This window comes from Lethenteron reissneri, chromosome 58 (assembly GCF_015708825.2).
Source record: "Lethenteron reissneri isolate LAM-NWPU_2019-01 chromosome 58, ASM1570882v1, whole genome shotgun sequence".
NCBI lineage: Eukaryota > Metazoa > Chordata > Hyperoartia > Petromyzontiformes > Petromyzontidae > Lethenteron > Lethenteron reissneri.
Window position 1 is genome coordinate 413,927 of NC_083836.1, and position 19,072 is coordinate 432,998.

Genomic DNA, 19,072 nt, shown 5'->3' on the forward strand with positions numbered 1-19,072 from the left:
CCACGAGCCTGTGGTTGCATAGCTGGCAAGGTCGTTAACATCTGTCCAGCGCGGCGCCCCTCGCACGAGACCAATAAACAAATACAGAACAAAGAGACACAATGGGAAGGGGGGGGGGGCATTGCTGCTGATGATGAATCCGCAGTGGGTATCACACGTCCCCTGCCGAGGAGACCTGGGGGTCACCAGACGTCACGACGGGTGGTGCATCCCAGAACAAACACCGCTTGTTGATTCACCTCACCCCTCACCCTCGCAGGCAGCTCGGGCCGGGGTGAGGAGTTAGTCGTGAGTTGTGGACGCCACTCACCCTGGTAACGTGTATGTGTGTCGGACTTCTTGCGCACCGTACGTAGCCAACCGTGTTAATCAGAGATAACATAGATACCAACGGACGTACGTGGCTATCCATATGCTTACACAGAAACGCATCAGTTTGCATACAGACTACAGAAGTGCAGTGGTTTGATTCACGACCAATAAAAAGTGACGAATGTTTTTTAACGGGTCCTGGGCCTTCCCTAGGTCGACTCGGCCTTAAATGAGAGTCTGGTGTGGTTTGTATTAAACATCGGCACTGGGGAGACAAAGGCGGCCGGGCGTTGTGTTGGCCACCCACCCCCTCGTGTTCCCGTGCCGGCGTCTTAATCGGTGCTAGTCACCAACACTTTCCTCACGGATATATGGGGGATCTTTGTATTTAGCTGTTGTCAATGCTTGTGGGTTGTCTGTTGCAATAAGTTTCGTGTTGGACGCATCATCGCCTGTGCGTTGTGTCAGTGTTACACAGCGCGCGTGTTGTGTGGATGTTACACAACGCTTGTGGGTGATGATGTTATGCAACGCGCGTGTATCTGTTGTCCACGCGTCTGTCCGTGTCTGTGGGAGCGGTCGTGGAGCGGTCGCTACGAACCCGGCCGGCCGAGTTCAATTCACGCTCACGGCCAACACCGGTGACGATTATCTGAACCGGTTCTGGGCCACCCCGAGGTTGACTCAGCCGCAAGTGAGTGCCTGGTGCTGTGTGTAAACGTCGCCACTGGGGAGACAAAGGCGGCCGGGCGTGGTGCTGGCCACCCACCCCCCGGTGCGCTGTGCCGGCTTCTTCATATATGCTCGCTAACAGCATTTGCCCCAACGGTCTGCAAAAGGCTATACGGGGGTCTATGTCTAAGTGTGTCTTGTCTCCTGAACATCGGTGAAAAAGAGCTTCATAGCTCATCGGATTCCTCCAGTATACACAAAGATTCTGAGTCTGAATTGGGAGCACTGGCCAAGTCAGCCGTCAGTCCAACTCCTACGGGCCTAATCCCCGACGCCCCCCCCCCCCCATCTCTGCATCTGGGACAATGTCCAACGCGCAGGCGGTTTTATAGAGGGCCCACCACGGCTTAGGATGGATGGATGGGGGTGGTGGTCGCCAGAGTGTTCTAGTAAACAATGCATGCGTCCGCCATAGAGGGCGGTTTCTTTCTTCTTCCAAGAAATCTGTGAAGCCGCGAGGCCGGTGGTGGGGCAGCCTCTCGCGTTGGGTTCGCTGTGCACATGAGCGCTGAGGGTTCAGCTTCATGAGGACAGTGATGGTGATCGTGATGATCATGATCATCACGATCACCATCGATCTTAAACTGTAACCGGCAGCACTGCCGGACTTGGACGATTGTCAGTAAATTACATAACCCTGACATTGATCCATTATAGACTAAACCTGACACCCTAACCCTGACATTGATCACTGATACCAATATACTCACCTGACACCCTAACCCTTACCCACTAACCCTGCCACACGACCCTGACACCCTAACCCGCTAACCCTGACACGCGAGTTGGTACTAACAGCCCTCCAACTGTCCCTGACCCGAACCAACCAGCCACTCGGCACAGCCCAGAGAGCGCATGGTACAGAGCAGAAGGAGGCGTCTCCTGGTTCCTCCTGCGCCCTCTCCAGCCCCTCTCCTTCCCTCTCCTAGTCCCTCCCTCCCCGCCACCCACTCCCACAATCTCCCCCCTCTCTCACTGCGCGCTCTCTCTCTCTCTCTTACACTCCCGGTCTCGCCGGGCTCATCTTCACTCGTTCGCATTTCGCCGGGTGCGCGGAGCATTGGATTCCCTCTCCCCCAATCTCGTCCTCTCCCCGGCTCCGCTCTCCTCTGCTCCCATCTTGTCCACTCTTCTCCTTTTGAACTCCCCTCCTCTTACTCTCTACTCCCCTCTTCCTCTGTTTCCCACCACTCCTAACTCCTATCTCTACTCCGCTCTCATCTCTACTCCACTCCCCCCTCTGCTCCACTCCCCTCTGCGTTGCACTCTCCCATCTCTGCGCCTCTCTCACCCGACCGCCACCTGACTCGATCCATCATCATCAGCAGCAGCAGCTGCGTCGTCTGTGGTCGCGCCGGGGCTGTGGGGAGGAGCGGGGGTCCCGCCTGCAGGATGGGAGCCGTCCGCGTGTGCTCGCTGCTCTCCGCGCTCTTGCTGCTGGGCGCAAGCTACTACCTGTACCGGCCCCTCCCCGAGTCCGTGGCCGAGCCGTACAAGCTGATGATGCTGGACGCCGTCTTGCGCACCGCCAATCACGTGGTGAGGAAGCGGAGACCCAGGGCGCTGAGACCCAGAGCGCTGAGACCTGGGTGCTGAGACCTGGGCGCTGAGACCTGGGCGCTGAGACCTAGATCCTGAGACCCAGGGTGATGAAACCCAGGGTGCTGACACCAGGGTCCTGAGACCAAGGTGCCGAGACCTGAGTGACAGTATAGCTTCGTGTGCGCGCGTGAACGTCTTCAAAGTCGAAGCGATTTCCTGGTTCAGGAATTTGGTGCTCATCTTCCGTTTACAGGGAGTGATGGAAATTCCACATTCCTATGGTGGAGGGCGCTTGTATACATATGACGCCCACTGTTGTAGCAGAGTGTGAGTTGTAGGTGAGTGCTCTAGGTGAGTGTGGATTTCAGGTGAGTCATGTAGGTGAGTTTGGTTGGTAGGTGAGTGTTACAAGTGAGTGTGGCTGATAGTTGAGTATGCGTCACAGGTGACTCGCCTCTATGTTTGACCTTTGACTGGCACACGCGCTTGGGAGCTGCCTGTCCAGCCCCGAGTCCACTCGCTTGGGTGGCAATTCGGATTATCACTCTCTCTGTAAAGCTTACAGCTAGGGCCGGATTAACACAGACTCTAGGGGCTGCTACAGTCGTATAGAAGGCAAAGCATGTTTGTTGTCGGGTGATTGTGGGTTGTAGGTGAGTGGATGAGTGTTATAGGCGAGTGCTGTCGGTGAGTATTGCAGGTGAGTGTTGCGGATGAGTCAGTGTTGTAGGTGAGTGTAGGGATTAATTGAGGGCTGTGGGTGACTGTTGTATGTGAGTGTGGATTGTAGGTGAGTGTTGTTGGTGAGTGTAGTAGATGAGCATTGCAGGTGAGTGTTGAATTCACATAGGTCAGGGTGTCAGGGTCAGGGTGTCAGGGTTAGTGTGTCAGGGTTAGTGTGCCAGGGTTAGTGTGTCAGGGTTAGGGTGTCAGGGTTAGGGTGTCAGCCCCGCGGGGTGAGCGTGGGTGCACGTGGGGTCGTGCCCGTGACAGCAGCGACCTTTCAATGCCAGCTCTGTCGCGGTCACTGCTTCAACATTCACCCGTGCTGAGCGCCATGGGGCAGTGTTCATTTGTTCGTGGATACCGATACTGGGGCCCCAAAACGGAAGTTAAACAGAAACTGGCTTTGACGAAGCGCTGGCTGGAGGTGAATTAAGGGGGTTATCGTCAGAGGGTGGTGTAATCCTGCAGCGCACTGCACTATAAACCCGGCGGAGTGGTGGCGCAGCGGTTAGCGCACTGCACTATAAACCCGGCGGAGCGGTTGCGCAGCGGTTAGCGCACTGCACTATGAACCCCGTGGAGTGGTGGCGCAGTGGTTAGCGCACTGCACTATGAACTCCGTGGAGTGGTGGCGCAGCGGTTAGCGCACTGCACTATGAACCCGGCAGAGTGGTGGCGCAGTGGTTAGCGCACTGCACTATGAACCCGGCGGAGTGGTGGCGCAGCGGTTAGCGCACTGCACTATGAATCCGGCGGAGCGGTGGCGCAGCGGTTAGCGCACTGCACTATGAACCCGGCAGAGTGGTGGCGCAGTGGTTAGCGCACTGCACTATGAACCCGGCGGAGTGGTGGCGCAGCGGTTAGCGCACTGCACTATGAATCCGGCGGAGCGGTGGCGCAGCGGTTAGCGCACTGCACTATGAACCCAGCCACCGAAGTTCAATACAAGTAGCCAGGGACAGCATTGCTGGTGGGTGGGAGTGGCATCAGTCCGGAGCTGTGCTCCCCATCCCCCATTAACCCAGAATCAGAATCCTTATTTAAACTAGAGGAACCCGAGGAGCTATGAAGCTCTTTTTCACAGATATCTCCGCACTGACCAGGGTAGAACGGCCAATCGACTGAATCTCTTTGCCTCATGCCCACGTTGGTCAGGAGATATTTACTACCTCGCCTGGTATGCAGCAGGTGGGGGGTTCGATCCCGACCCTGACGCCTGCTGCTCTGTATTTGGGGTTTGCGTGTCTCTCTCCCCGTGGTCGCGTGGGTTTTTCTCCGGATTCTCTGGTTTGTTCCTCCACATTTAGAAACTTGCGTTTAGAGTATTTGGCTGCAATACATTTCCACATGATGATAAGCCACTTCGTTGAGCTATCAGTAGTCACCAGGTCACTTCTGAAAAAGAGCTACGTTGCTCAGTGGACCTTACCTCGTAAATTAAAAGTTTACATATAGTTGCGTTTGATGCATCTACGTTTCATTGGTCATCATCCCCACACATCTCCTTTATCTCTGGGAGTGTGGGCCGGTGATTCCCAAGTCCCAGCGTGGCCCCTGCCTCCGTGTCCCCACAGACATGTCTCGACGCAGCTCACGCCCCTCGTGTGTGTCCCCCCCGCCCTGCTCCCCACCGTGTGCCAGGCCGCTCTGGGCAAGCTTCTGCGACTGGTCGACCCGGAGGTGGTCCTGCGCAACGTGGTGCCCCGCGTGCCCGCTCGCTCCGACGCGTGGGTGACGGTGCGCGACACCGAGATGGGCGGGGTGCGCGTGCGCGCGTTCGCGTCCTCGCACGCCGCGGGGCTCAAGCGCGGCGTCATCTACCTGCACGGCGGAGGATGGGCGTACGGAACCACGCGTCAGTAGCACTGCCCCGCACAGCCTGCGAGATGTTGACTTCCTCGCCTAGTGTGCAGGAGGTCGTGGGATCGATCCCGATCCTGACGATGCCTGCTGTATATTTTGAGTTTGCGTGTCTCTCTCTCTCGCCGTGGTTGCGTTGATTTTTCTCCAGGTCCTTCGGTTTTTGCCTGCACGTTTAGAATCGGCGTGCACTTAGAGTATTTGGCTGCGATAAAATTCCACGTGATGATAAGCCGCTTGGTTTACCTATCACTTGTGGCTTCTGAAGAAGAGCTACATGGCTCAGTGGGTCTTATCTGGTAAAATCAAAAAGAGTTTTAGTTTCAAGTTAATACAGACAGTCCCCGACTTACAAACGCCCGACTTGTGGACATCCGCACTTACGAAAGAGCTATCACAAGATATACATTTTTTTAACAATCCAACTTGCTGAACGTAAATGAACCTTGACACATTGTATAACACTGACCGTACGTACATTTAAATAACGGCACATTATCGTGTTTTAAGTTACGAACGGGTCTCAGGAACGGAACCCGTTCGTAAGTCGGGGACTGCCGTACACAGCGGAGAGTGGCGCTGGGTGAAGGACCACGGCAATTGGGTTGGGGCTGGTGTAAGTAGTCGACTGGGTCATTGTTTAGGGTATGGGTGGGGCTGGTACTAATGGTTTGGGTATTGGAAGGGCTAGTACTGGACGCTAACTGGCTAATTGCTTAAGGTATTAAAACTAAACTATTGTTATTTTACCAGGTAAGGCCCACGGGGCTAAAGCACTCTTTTTCAGAAACGACTTGGCCGCAAAATTATAACACAACGAAGTGGCTTATCATAACGTGGAAATTTATAGCAGCCAAATACTCTGAATGCGTGATGGTGATTCTAAATGTGGAGGGAAAAACCGGAGAACCCGGAGAAAAATCCATGTGACCACAGGAAGAGAGACACGCAAACTCCAAATATACAGCTGCAGGCGTCAGGGTCCGGATCGAACCCATGACCTCCTTCATACCAGGCAAGGTAGGTAACATCTTGCCACCGTGGCACCATTGATTAGGCCGGTCCTATTTGCTCAGTGATTCTTAACCTGGAGTGCACCCTGCACCCCCTCTGGGTGCGAGATGCCCTTGTCCAGATTTTTTTGGAAGGTAAATCATCGAAACACAAATTAAGCATGGGCACATAAGTACAACTACTTTGTTTCATCAAGTATATGTATGTATTAACGTACTTTTCCGGGATTGAGAACCAAACGGGTGCAAGGCTGCAGTAAAGGTGAAGAACAAGTAGTATTATTCTTTGGTTCTTTCAGTAAAGTCACGTAGATAGAGAAAATAATAACAACGATAAAGTGAATAAAAATATCACGACGTTTCGATCGCAACACAAGCGGTCGTCATCAGGAAAAGGAGTTATCATCTAAAGGCGGCAAACTGTTCATAAAGCTTTGGAGATGTGTGTAACCCAAGTGTGTCAGCAGCATCAGCAGCATGGACGGGGCAGCCATGCCAATGCAGCAGCAATGCCAATGTAACAGCAATGCCAATGTAGCAGCAATGCCAATGCAGCAGCAATGCCAATGCAGCAGCAATGCCAATGCAGCAGCAATGCCAATGCAGCAGCAATGCCAATGCAGCAGCAATGCCAATGCAGCAGCAATGCCAATGCAGCAGCAATGCCAATACAGTAGCAATGCCAATGCAGCAGCAATGCCAATGCAGCAGCAATGCCAATGCAGCAGCAATGCCAATGCAGTAGCAATGCCAATGCAGCAGCAATGCCAATACAGCAGCAATGCCAATGCAGCAGCAATGCCAATGCAGCAGCAATGCCAATGCAGCAGCAATGCCAATGCAGCAGAAATGCCAATACAGTAGCAATGCCAATGCAGCAGCAATGCCAATGTAGCAGCAATGCCAATGCAGCAGCAATGCCAATGCAGCAGCAATGCCAATGCAGTAACAATGTCAATGCAGCAGCAATGCCAATGCAGCAGCAATGCCAATGTAACAGCAATGCCAATGCAGCAGCAATGCCAATGCAGCAGCAATGCCAATGCAGTAACAATGTCAATGCAGCAACAATGCCAATGCAGCGACAATGTCAATACAGCAGCAATGCCAATGCAGCAACAATGCCAATGCAGCAGCAATGCCAATGCAGCGGCAATGTCAATACAGCAGCAATGCCAATGCAGCGGCAATGCCAATGCAGGGGCAATGCCAATGCAGCAGCAATGCCAATACAGTAGCAATGTCAATGCAGCAACAATGCCAATGCAGCGACAATGTCAATACAGCAGCAATGCCAATGCAGCAACAATGCCAATGCAGCAGCAATGCCAATGCAGCGGCAATGTCAATACAGCAGCAATGCCAATGCAGCGGCAATGCCAATGCAGGGGCAATGCCAATGCAGCAGCAATGCCAATGCAGCAGCAATGCCAATGCAGCGGTAATGCCAATGCAGCGGCAATGCCAATGCAGCAGCAATGTCAATGCAGCAGCAATGCCAATGCAGCGGCAATGCCAATGCAGCAACAATGCCAATGCAGCGACAATGTCAATACAGCAGCAATGCCAATGCAGCGGCAATGCCAATGCAGCAGCAATGCCAATGCAGCAACAATGCCAATGCAGCAGCAATGCCAATGCAGCGGCAATGTCAATACAGCAGCAATGCCAATGCAGCGGCAATGCCAATGCAGGGGCAATGCCAATGCAGCAGCAATGCCAATGCAGCGGCAATGCCAATGCAGGGGCAATGCCAATGCAGCAGCAATGCCAATGCAGCAGCAATGCCAATGCAGCGGCAATGTCAATGCAGCGGCAATGCCAATGCAGCAGCAATGCCAATGCAGCAGCAATGTCAATGCAGCAGCAATGCCAATGCAGCGGCAATGCCAATGCAGGGGCAATGCCAATGCAGCAGCAATGCCAATGCAGCAGCAATGCCAATGCAGCAGCAATGCCAATGCAGCAGCAATGCCAACGCAGCAGCAATGCCAATGCAGCAGCAATGCCAACGCAGCAGCAATGCCAATGCAGCAACAATGCCAATGCAGGGGCAATGCCAATGCAGCAGCAATGCCAATGCAGCAGTAAAGCCAATGCAGCAGCAATGCCAACGCAGCAGCAATGCCAATGCAGCAGCAATGCCAATGCAGCAGCAATGCCAATGCAGCAGCAATGCCAACGCAGCAGCAATGCCAATGCAGCAGCAATGCCAATGCAGCAGCAATGCCAATGCAGCAGCAATGCCAATGCAGCAGCAATACCAACGCAGCAGCAATGCCAATGCAGCAACAATGCCAATGCAGGGGCAATGCCAATGCAGCAGTAAAGCCAATGCAGCAGCAATGCCAATGCAGCAGCAATGCCAATGCAGCAGCAATGCCAATGCAGCAGCAATGCCAATGCAGCAGCAATGCCAATGCAGCAGCAATGCCAACGCAGCAGCAATGCCAATGCAGCAACAATGCCAATGCAGGGGCAATGCCAATGCAGCAGCAATGCCAATGCAGCAGCAATGCCAATGTAACAGCAATGCCAATGCAGCAGCAATGCCAATGCAGCAACAATGCCAATGTAACAGCAATGCCAATGAAGCAGCAATGCCGATGCAGCAACAATGCCAATGCAGGGGCAATGCTATAAACTTCCACGTGATGAGCCACTTCATTGAGCTATCACAACATTGAGCGGGGAGAACCTGCAAACCCCAAATGTACAGCAGGCTTTCAGGGTCTGGATCCAACCCACGACCTCCTGCATACCAGGCGAGGGAGTTTACATCTCCTAGCCACCGCGGTGCCCCATGACGATCATTGATCTGACTAAATCGATACAATGAGCACAAAATGAATGAATGAGTGAACCCGCATTTTTCAGAGTCTCTCACTGCAGGGGAATGGAGGAGGATGATGATGATGATGGGGGAGGGGGGCTCCCACTTCACAGAGGTCACCGCTGACTCTCGCGCCCGTGTTTGTGTGAACGAAGAGGACGGCGAGCGGTGGTGCAGCGGTTAGCGTGCTGCGCTATGAACCCGGCGACCCCAGTTCAATTCCCACTCATGACTATCAACATCAGTGACGATTATCTGAATCGATCCTGGGCCTCCCCCAGGTCGACTCAGCCGCAATTGAGTACCCGGTGTAGTGTGCAAACATCGCTACTGGGAAGACAAAAGCGGCCAGGCGTGGTGTTGGCCGGCCACCCCCTCGTGTGCCGTGCCGGCCTTCATAGGCGCTACTCGCTAGCAGCACTTGCCCCAACAGTCTGTTAAGGCTACACGGGGGACCTTTTTGTTTTGCAGAGGACGTTGGCAACGACCACCAGTGCCGTGAAGCGGCACGCCGACTCGACGCGGTCGTCATCTCCGTGGAGTAAGTTCCTCCACCGACCCCACACGCCGCCTCCCCCTCGTCCATCGGGGCACGCCTCCCCTTCCTCCCGGGGATGTTGCCCGTTGGTGTAACGCCGTGACACCCACGGCAGCACGTGTATGTTTCCTAACCATGGTTAAGAAACCACAACCAGCCTCAACTTCATTTGTATAAATCCCTCGGAACGCCCAGCATGGGTGGGATCCACCTGTTTGCTGTGCTCTGCCATCGTTACACATGTCACACCTTCGTATGTAGAAGACCACAAAGCTTGGGGGAGTGTGGATTTTACATCGGCTCACCGCCTAGCTGCGGTTCCTCCTCGCGCTTCTCTCTCATCGCCAGTGAGCGAATGTCTGTGCGGCGGTGGCGCGCTTCGAGCTGAAGTTATTGTCGTTAATTATGATGAAGAAAGACGTCCAAAATACACCAGCCTAATCTTGGATAATTTGCATTTGGCAACCACTCACTCGTCCACTGACTTACCCATCCACCCACTCACTCACCCACTCACTCATCCACTGACTCACTCACCCACTCACTCATCCACTGACTCACCACACTGCAGGTCCCAACATTTCTCTTTCTGCTTTTTCCTGTGCACCGCTCCACTTTAGAAAGCCCCTCCCAGCCTCTGTTTGCCCGCAAGCTCTTCCAAGAATAACCTCGCTCAATCCCAGCAGCGCATTCTTACTCTCGTCGATCACAACAGCGACGTCGCCGCTTGTTGCTGGCCACTTGATGTGTTGGACTTCCGGGCCGGTGCTCAGCAATGGCACGAAACAAAAAGCAAAAGGGTCCCAGGGCGCTGGGCCTCTCTTCCTCCCGGCTCTCCCACGACGTCTCCCGTGTGCCCAATTGTCCTCTCAGTGTCACGGTGACATTGGCGCATTCCACCGACTCTGAATCCTAATCCTCTCCGGCACGACACCTGAGTGTGCCCTGCGAACAGCTTCGGTGGTGGTGGCTTTGGCGCGCCGTGACCCCACATTGTGACGTACTCCCTTAAGCCCTCTCACATGCCGCTCGGCCACCTCGCCCGGTGCCACCACAGCCGACTCCCACGTCTTCTGGCCCCATGCCCAGCCCCCACCTCGCCCGGCCACCACCTACCCCGGCCCCCACCTCCCCCGGCCCCCACCTCCCCCGGCCCCCACCTCGCCCGGCCCCTACCTGGATGATCCCCTGGAAGACGGAGGGAGGGGAACGGGGGTGGCTGATGCAGGTGGAGTGGGTTCACCAGATGGGTGACGCTGTGGTGAAAGGGCAAGTTTCCTATATTCCTCTCCAACCTCCCCCACCTCCGCCTCTGTCTACCCAGCAGTGGAAATTGGTACGCCAGATTTAGTCGTGTGTGGTGGGGTGTGGGCATTACCACCTGACCAGTGTGGAAGAGTAGGCCAAACACCCTCTAGAGGGGGGCTCTAGTTGACGGAGGGCCTTTCGGTAGCAGCGGCGTGAGAAGGGAATTGCAGGGGCTGCCCCTTTAACCTCGGTGAATGCCCCAGACTTGACCAAAGGTTCAGTCCTCTCTGTGGAGGCAGAGTCGCCATCGCGTCCTCACTTGGCCAGTCGCCACTGTGACTGGCCACGTATTGAGTCACCCCAACACAATGGCGACATTCTTGTCGCGGAAACGCCGACCTGGCATTAATGATATTAGCGGTGGTGGTGGTGTTTGTTGTTGTGCTGCGGGTGCTCCTCTTCATCCGCGGGGCGTATCGCCATCCGAATGTGTAGCCACGTTGGAGACAACCCAAGCAGCAGCGGCTGGTGACGATATTTTTCATTTGGTTTAGAGGCAGGGGAGGGGTCGGGTCAGGTGGGATCATATGGGGTCAGGTCTGGTGGGTTCAGGTCCCCGGGTGGGGTGGGGTCAGGTGGGGTCGGGTGTGGTGGAGTTGGGTGGGGTGGGTCGGGTGTTGGTGTAGGGGGGTGGGGTGTAGGGGGGTGGGGTGTAGTGGGATCCTGTGGGGTGAGGTCGGGTGGGGTGTAGGGGGGTGGGGTCTAGTGGGGTCCTGTGGGGTGAGGTCGGGTGGGGTCAGGTGTGGCGGGGTGGGGTGGTTGCTGACAACGCCAAAACGTCTGGCTCCGGGATTTTGCCCGCCCGCGCCCTCCACGCGCAGGTACCGCCTGGTGCCGGAGCACCGCTTCCCCGTGCCGCTGGAGGACTGCCTGAGCGCCACGCGGCACTTCCTGCGGCACGACACGCTGGCGGCCTTCTCCGTGGACCCCGCACGCGTCGCCATCTCGGGGGACAGCGCCGGCGGGAACCTCGCGGTGGCCGTGGCTCTGCAGGTTGGCGGCGCTGCCGGGGGGCAACACCGGAGGGCGGGAAGTGGGGCGCCTGCCGGCCCTCGCGCCGCTCTCCGTCTCTCTCTCTCTGGCGGCGCGGGGCTCTCGCACAGTCTCGAGCCCGCGTCGCACATTCACATGCTCATCTCTCAAATTCACATGCTCATCTTTATACTCTTAGTTTTTTCGGTAAAGTCACGTAGGTAAAAAATGAAAAAAAAAATCACGACGTTTCGGAGGCAACACAAGTCCCTGTCATCAGGTGGGACCGTCACAGCCAGATTTGCTGCATCAAATCTGGTTGTGATGCAGCAAATCTGGCTGTGACGGTCCCACCTGATGACGGAGACTTGTATTGCATCCGAAACGTCGTGATTTTTATTTTATTTTTATTAATTTTAATTTAAATTTTTACCTACGTGACTTTACCGAAAGAACTAAGAGTATGAATCCTTGCAGTCACGAAAGCTTCAAACATTAACATGCTCATCTCTCACATTAACATGCTCATCTCTCACAGTAGCATCGCCACCTCCACGCTCTCGTCGTGGAGGTCGCCCTTCGATCTGACATTGACATGCTAATTTATCACATTAACATTACTAGCTCCGCCCACTTCGTTTATGACCATTGGGCTACACCCAATTTAAACCTTTAAAACAGTCTGCCTCAGCAGCTTTTGCCCTCTTTTTTCTTCCTAATGACGAACGCTTGTGTTGCGATCGAAACGTCGTCGTTTTTTTGTAATTTTTTGTTATTTTCTTTGAATTTATCTCCGTGACTTTACCGAAAGACCCAAAGAATATAAAAACTGTTTAGTTTACAGTTGTGTATATATTGTTTGACAGCAGAGGGCAGTGTTGCTCTGTGGTTTTGCCTGATGAGCTTAAAGAAGGAACGAAATAGGAGGATTTCTGTTTCGAAGGAACGGAACAGGAGGGTTTCTCCACAAACCTGGCTGTCACCTGATGAAGCGAGTTGTAATTACTGACGACATGTACTCAGATTGCAAATGTTGTGGCTTTGCTCTCCAACACACCAGTGCGCTGTACTAGTAACGAATTGACACATTCTGTTTACGTGACAACCCTTACTAGTTGGCTGTGTCGGGTGGTGGCGGGTTTAACGACACATTTATATATTTACGCGAGCTAATCCAAAATAACCTGTATTATGGACGATATTGGTCGGGAAAGCCTACTGCGTGTTAAACGGACTAAAGGACATTTTTATTTTACCAGGTAAGGCCCACTGAATGTGTCCCTGTGCCTGCCTCTATAGCCCCCCCCCCCCCTCTCTCTCTGTGTGTGTGACTGCGTGAACCGCAGCTGGCGCGGGAGTCCAAGGAGGGCTCGGCGAGCCTCAAGCTGCAGGCGCTCATCTACCCGGTGCTGCAGGCGCTCGACTTCCAGACGCCGTCGTACCGGGACAACGCTCACGTGCCCATCCTGTACGCACGCACCATGGTGCGCATGTGGCTCGAGTACCTGGGTGAGCACGAGGAGGGGGGGAGGAGGAGGAAGGGCAGGGGGGAAGAGGGATGGAGGAAGGGGGGGGGAGGTGCAGGAGGAGGGGGGGAGGTTGAGTGGCGAAGGTGGAGGAGAAGGAAGTCGAGGAGGCGGTGGAGGGGGGACGGGGGGAAGGGGGGAGCTGCAACCACCACCACCAGGGCTTCATGTGAGTTGGGTCTGTCCAGGTTGGAGATTTGGAAAACGCTGCAGGATGCGGAGTGTTGCTGGGGCCTGGGGCGCCGTCAGTGTGCACCGCGGCACTCGCTGCCTCATTGCGAAGGTGTCGGGGGCCGGCTCACCGCCGCTCCGCGTGCGTTTCGTGAACGTCGTGCCTGCCTGCGTGCATGCGTGGTGCAGGCGGGGACGTGGCGCTGACGGACGCGCTGCTGGAGAACGCGCACTCGCGCCACGTGCTGCTCGACCCCAGCGGCCCCGGCGCCTTCGTGGACTGGCGCTCGCTGCTGCCGTCCCGCCGGCCGCGTGGCCCGGAGCCCCCCGAGGGCCCCGCGCGCCCGGACATCCTGGCCAAGATCCCGGCGCTGCTGGATCCCAGGGCCACGCCACTTTTGGCCGGTGAGTGCGTCCACACGCCAAGTTCAAGACACCCCTACATAACAAGGGCGTCCAGCGGTCACCGGAGGCCAGGATGTCACAAGGGCAGAATGCCCGAATATAAATTAGCAACAAGAACAACAGGGGCCCGTGTGGTGGGGCCCTCCTTTGTGTGTGGGCCGGGGCCCTTGGGTCCGATCAAGGCCCCCTGACAGTCTCATCTAGGTAGGATCAATTTATATTTTTTAAGTAAAAAAATATTTCACCTGGAAAATCCCTCGAGATGGAACATCTTTGTTGCAAGGGGCTGCCCAGGGTGACGATTGCCATTCACGTAGCACACGTGACGTAATGACCACATTGACAAAGATCTCACATATAGCTTCTACAGTCTGTTAGGATAAGTGCTCTTAGCGAGTAGCACCTAATGAAGACCGACATGACACATGAGTGGGCGGGTGGCCAGCACCACGGTCGGCCGCCTTTGTCTCCCCATTGCTGACACACCGCACCAGGTACTCACTTAAGGCTGAGCCAACCTAGGAAAAGCCCTGGCCTAGTTCCGATATTCGTGAGATAAGAGTGAGCCAACTTCCAGCCACAGCATTTCAGCACCATGGACCGAGGCGCCAGCTTCATGCCAGCGTGGGGCCTTGGCACATCAGCCTGCACTTGCTTTGAGGTCGAGTGAGCTGCAATGTAAGAGTCAAACACAAAGACTGCTTGGCTTCCATCTTCCACGGAAACAATGGGGCCGGCGCTTTACTGGATTTTACTACAAACCACTGAAGGTGTGCGGTGAACATCAGATGGTGCGGTGAACACTAGATGCACGAGTGGAGAATACAAGGCCCTTTCGTGCGACTGTGCCTACGAGCTCCAAGTCGCGGAGCGTGTGACTTCGCACCGCCACAGACATAGATCTGAAAAGAGACAACAAAAGTCTGTTTAAAGGAATCGGATGGAAGAGGCTTGGCCAGTCAAGTTGATTTCCTCCTCCATCGAGCATTGAGGCAGCACCTCCTATTAGCACGGTTGACTACGTATGGTGCAAAAAAAGTTAAAATGACAAGGGGTGCCGCAGTGGCGAGATGTTATCTACCTTGCCCGGTATGCAGGAAGTCGTGGGTTCAATCCCGACCCTGGGGCATGTATATTTTGAGTTTGCATTTTCTCTCTGTGGTCTCGTGGATTTTTCTCTGGGTCCTATGGCTTTTCACTCCGCATTTAGAAACAACACGAGTACAGAGTATTCGGTTGCTATAAAAGTCCACGTGATAAGCCACTTTGTTTTCTTATCATTTGTGGCAAGGTCACTTCTGAAGAGAGCTAGACAGCTCAGTGAGCCAAATTAACAATTGTTTTGTTTCAGTTTCACATATTCCTGTTTACAGGTCTTGAGCCAGGGCTGTAATACATTCCTATGATAGGGGTAATTTTATCCATAGGCCAAGCACTGTTGATTTCCTCACACAGTGGTACTAATTTTATCGTCCCCAATGGGATGATGAGCCGACGAGTCAACCGTCCAACCGGGATGTAAACTCGCAGACTTCTGATTACGAGCCGCTGGCTCCACCGCTGAGCCACCCGGCCGGGTGTGGAACTGACGTGCCAGGAGCTCTACGCCACAGTCACTCGAAGTCCAGAAAATTGAGCCGAGCCAAGGTGTGGATCCGGGTGCCCAGCCACACTGCGGTGCTGGTGGTGCCCCTACTCGCGAATGGGTCCTGGTGGTCACCTGGTGGGTTACAGACGGGGATCCGCTGAGTTCGCACCCCCCTCCGCACGCCCCCGACTCCACTGCGTGATGCGCGATGCGGCACCGTGCCAGTTGCCATTTGCGTCGCCTTGTTGAGCGAGACATAGGGTCAAAGGTACCCGGAGTTTTGTCCAAAACGATTGGCTGTCTATTCGGTATTTGAACATCTTCATGCCACAGAGGGTGTGAATCCTATTCTACTTAGTTCATCATTTCGATACTGGCAAGAAAAGGTCCCATAGATAGAACTTACCCTGTCATCCGTAACGCACAGCTGTGCGTGATGAGCTTGCGGTGCGAGCTTGACAGCTGCTGCTGCTGCTGCGTCTTCCCGGCCATCCCCCAACGGGTGTGTGTGTGTGTGACGCCCGCTGCCTTCCCGCTCCTCTCTCCCCACTCGACGTCTCCACGTCCGCTCCATGGCCCCTCAGGCCCGGCTCACCACTACGAACCACCTCCAGGTTCTCAACTCGTCTAACAAGATACAACTGGAACACCTTGAACCTCTTTCTGGGCCTGCCCTCTCGGTTTCCCACCTCCGGGTGCACCCCACATCCATCTCCTTCTCATTTCTGACGCGGTTGCATTGCGAGGCCGAGCGCCATAGACGGTGAGTGACTCCGAGCGCTCGGCTCGTGCGGCCGAGCGGTTGCGTCGTGACATTGAGTTGTCCTCGCCACGGCGTCCGGTGGTTGAGCCGCATTCGCATTGCCAGGTTCGAGCGGTCGAGCCGCGTGTCACCCGACCCCCCCTCACTACCCTCGCCCCCCCCCCCCCACTGCCCGCCCGCCCGTCCTTCCCCCCCATCGTCCCCCCCCTCCCCCCCATCGTAGACGACGATTGGCTGCGCATGCTGCCGCTCACATACGTGGTGACGTGCGAGCACGACGTGCTGCGCGACGACGGCGCCCTGCTGGTGGCGCGTCTGGGCCCCCTGGGGGTCCCCGTGCAGCACCAGCACCTGGGGGACGGCTTCCACGGCGTCTTCTCGCTCGTGCAGCAGCCCCTGCTGCACTTCGACATCGGCGTGCGCACCGTGGACATGTACATAGCCTGGCTCGACGAGCACCTCTAGGACAACCGCCACCTTCTACCGCTCACCTCTCACCCCTCACCCACCACCTCCTACCGCTCACCCCTCACCCACCACCTCTTACCGCTCACCTGCCACCCCTCACCCACCACCTCCTACCGCTCACCTGCCACCCCTCACCCACCACCTCCTACCGCTCACCTCTCATCCCTCACCCACCACCTCCTACCGCTCACTTCTCACCCCTCACCCACCACCTCCTACCGCTCACCTCTCACCCCTCACCCACCACCACGTACCGCTCACCTATCACCTGCCGCCTCATACCACTTACCTCTCACCCGCCACGTCATACCATCACCTCGGAATCAGATCAGACAACACAAAGGAGATGGAACAGATCAGACGACACAGAGATGGGAGTACAAACAAGACAGCAAACACAAGACAAGACCCATTGAGGAAAACGCAAAGGAGACGGTGACCGTACAGATGAAACGGTGCAAATCAGACAGTGTGGGACGTTGCAAATGAGACCGATATTATCAGTCCTGTTCATAAGGTGACCTGAATCGTTGCGCTGTATCAACGCACAGAGGGCCTGCGTGTCTATCGTTCGATGTAATTTGGTGCAGCTTTTCTGTTTACACCGCAAGACGACCGCGTCAGGGCGCTCTGGGTTAGGTGACCAAGCTAGGCTCTGCGTCAAGATGATTGTGTCTGACTGGGTGAAAGGACCATATTGTATAAGACTCTTAAGGATCAATAAATATGTCAGGTTCTGGTTTAAAATACTATATAACACCGTTAAGATGACTGCTTTCGACTCTTGGTTTTAACAGCTATGTCCGTCTCTGTTAAGATGAATAACTTGGACAACTCATTTAAGATGATTATTAGATTCTGGCTGAACATGGCTGCGTGTTTTCTGGCGGTCGGTTAAAATAACTCGCGTTAAACACTGGGTTAAGCAGATCGATTTAGTCTGCTACGTTTTTTAATGTATGTGTGTTTGGCTGTAAGGTTTTGTCTTACTGTGTTTAAACTCTGGGTTAGGCATCTGTGTACGACTGCGTGTTAAGGTGTCCGAGTTAGACTCTGGGGTTAAGTCGATGGTGTGTTAGATTTGGGGTTATTAATGAATGCGTCGTATTGTTGTGGGTTACCACTGTGGCCATGCGTCCGTCTCCGACTCTTGTTCATGAATGAACGTGTTCGCTGGGGTTATATCGCGGTCGTTTTGTCCCCCCCCCCTCACCTCCTGTTGGCCGACCCACAGACCCCTGTCCCGCACGCATCTAATCAGCTAATCGCAATGTCTCCATTGCATTCTCTGATTTTTAGATGAATAAAAACATCATAATATTGTGGCCACATTCCACATTTTGGATGATCCGAAAAGATGTTTCGGATTGTTCTGAAATATGTCACAGAGTTTGCTGCCTAAAGAGACGCCATTTTGATTATACTTGACGTCACGTTTGCTTAAATTGTTAAAAACCTAAAACAATATGGCATTCGAATTATTGCTTTACTTAATAAAATTCAACTGTTCATATTTAAAATTGTCAACATGGTTATATTTTGTGTATACAACTACATGTTATTAAAATATGATGCATTTTCATCTGGATATACGAAGCAAAAGCCAAAGTCAGGCGAAAGAAAATCAGAAATTCATCCCAAATATATGTGTCGACAGCCTATCACTGGTATGTTATTGCACTTTCCACGTGCTTTTGTTTACCTTGATACATTAATCAGATAATCAATTGCAATGGAAACATAGCCTGTGTGCAATTACTGCAAAGTGAAAAGTAAATTAAAGCGATTGAATGCAAAATACAAATATGAACTAAACTACCTGTGCTCCAGTGTCCAATTTCTTAGTTTTTCTGCGCGGCTTGTGTGTTTTTGTTTTATTCCGAAATTTATAGAGCAGTTGAAAGCCAACGTGTTGGAGAACAGCACAAGGAAGTGGATATCACAGAGCAACCTTTGAGACCCCACACGCACAGTAGAGGGAAGCACTTCCCCACGCACTCTGCCATATGAGTTATTATGGATTAGTTGTGATGTTGTTGCATGGAAAGCAAATCGATATTTAACTATCAGTGCTCGTTTAATCAAATTAAGTGCAGGACAATTGAGCGCAGTCATTGGTCGTCGGGCTGAGATCGACAATTACACCTGAGAACCCGGTTTGATCACAGACGGCCGCCTGGATTCGAACCGAGAATCTCAGGGGTGTAAGCTCAGCACTGGCCTCCGGGCCTGAGGCTTTTGGGCCTCCTGTCTGAATGATTGCCTTGGCCTGAATCCAAGACTGTGTTGTGATGAGTGATGATTCACAGCACCAC

The 19,072-nt window shown here is 54.0% G+C and overlaps 1 protein-coding gene across 1 annotated transcript; it reads left to right on the forward strand.

The window, feature by feature from the left end:
• Positions 1-1,982: 1,982 nt before the first annotated feature.
• Positions 1,983-18,569, forward strand: LOC133357433 (neutral cholesterol ester hydrolase 1-like). Its single transcript, XM_061575383.1, has 7 exons — positions 1,983-2,583; positions 4,954-5,167; positions 9,490-9,559; positions 11,686-11,857; positions 13,183-13,345; positions 13,723-13,938; positions 16,513-18,569. Exons 1-7 carry the CDS (start codon positions 2,437-2,439, stop codon positions 16,752-16,754), a joined length of 1,224 nt encoding a protein of 407 aa, XP_061431367.1. The 5' UTR covers positions 1,983-2,436; the 3' UTR covers positions 16,755-18,569.
• The last annotated feature ends 503 nt before the right edge of the window (positions 18,570-19,072 follow it).

Coding starts and splice junctions, on each gene's coding strand:
- LOC133357433 (XM_061575383.1), top strand. CDS start 2,437: ATGGGAGCCGTCCGCGTGTGCTCGCTGCTCTCCGCGCTCTTGCTGCTG. Junction 2,584..4,953: donor TGCGCACCGCCAATCACGTG/GTGAGGAAGCGG, acceptor ACCGTGTGCCAG/GCCGCTCTGGGCAAGCTTCT. Junction 5,168..9,489: donor ATGGGCGTACGGAACCACGC/GTCAGTAGCACT, acceptor TTTGTTTTGCAG/AGGACGTTGGCAACGACCAC.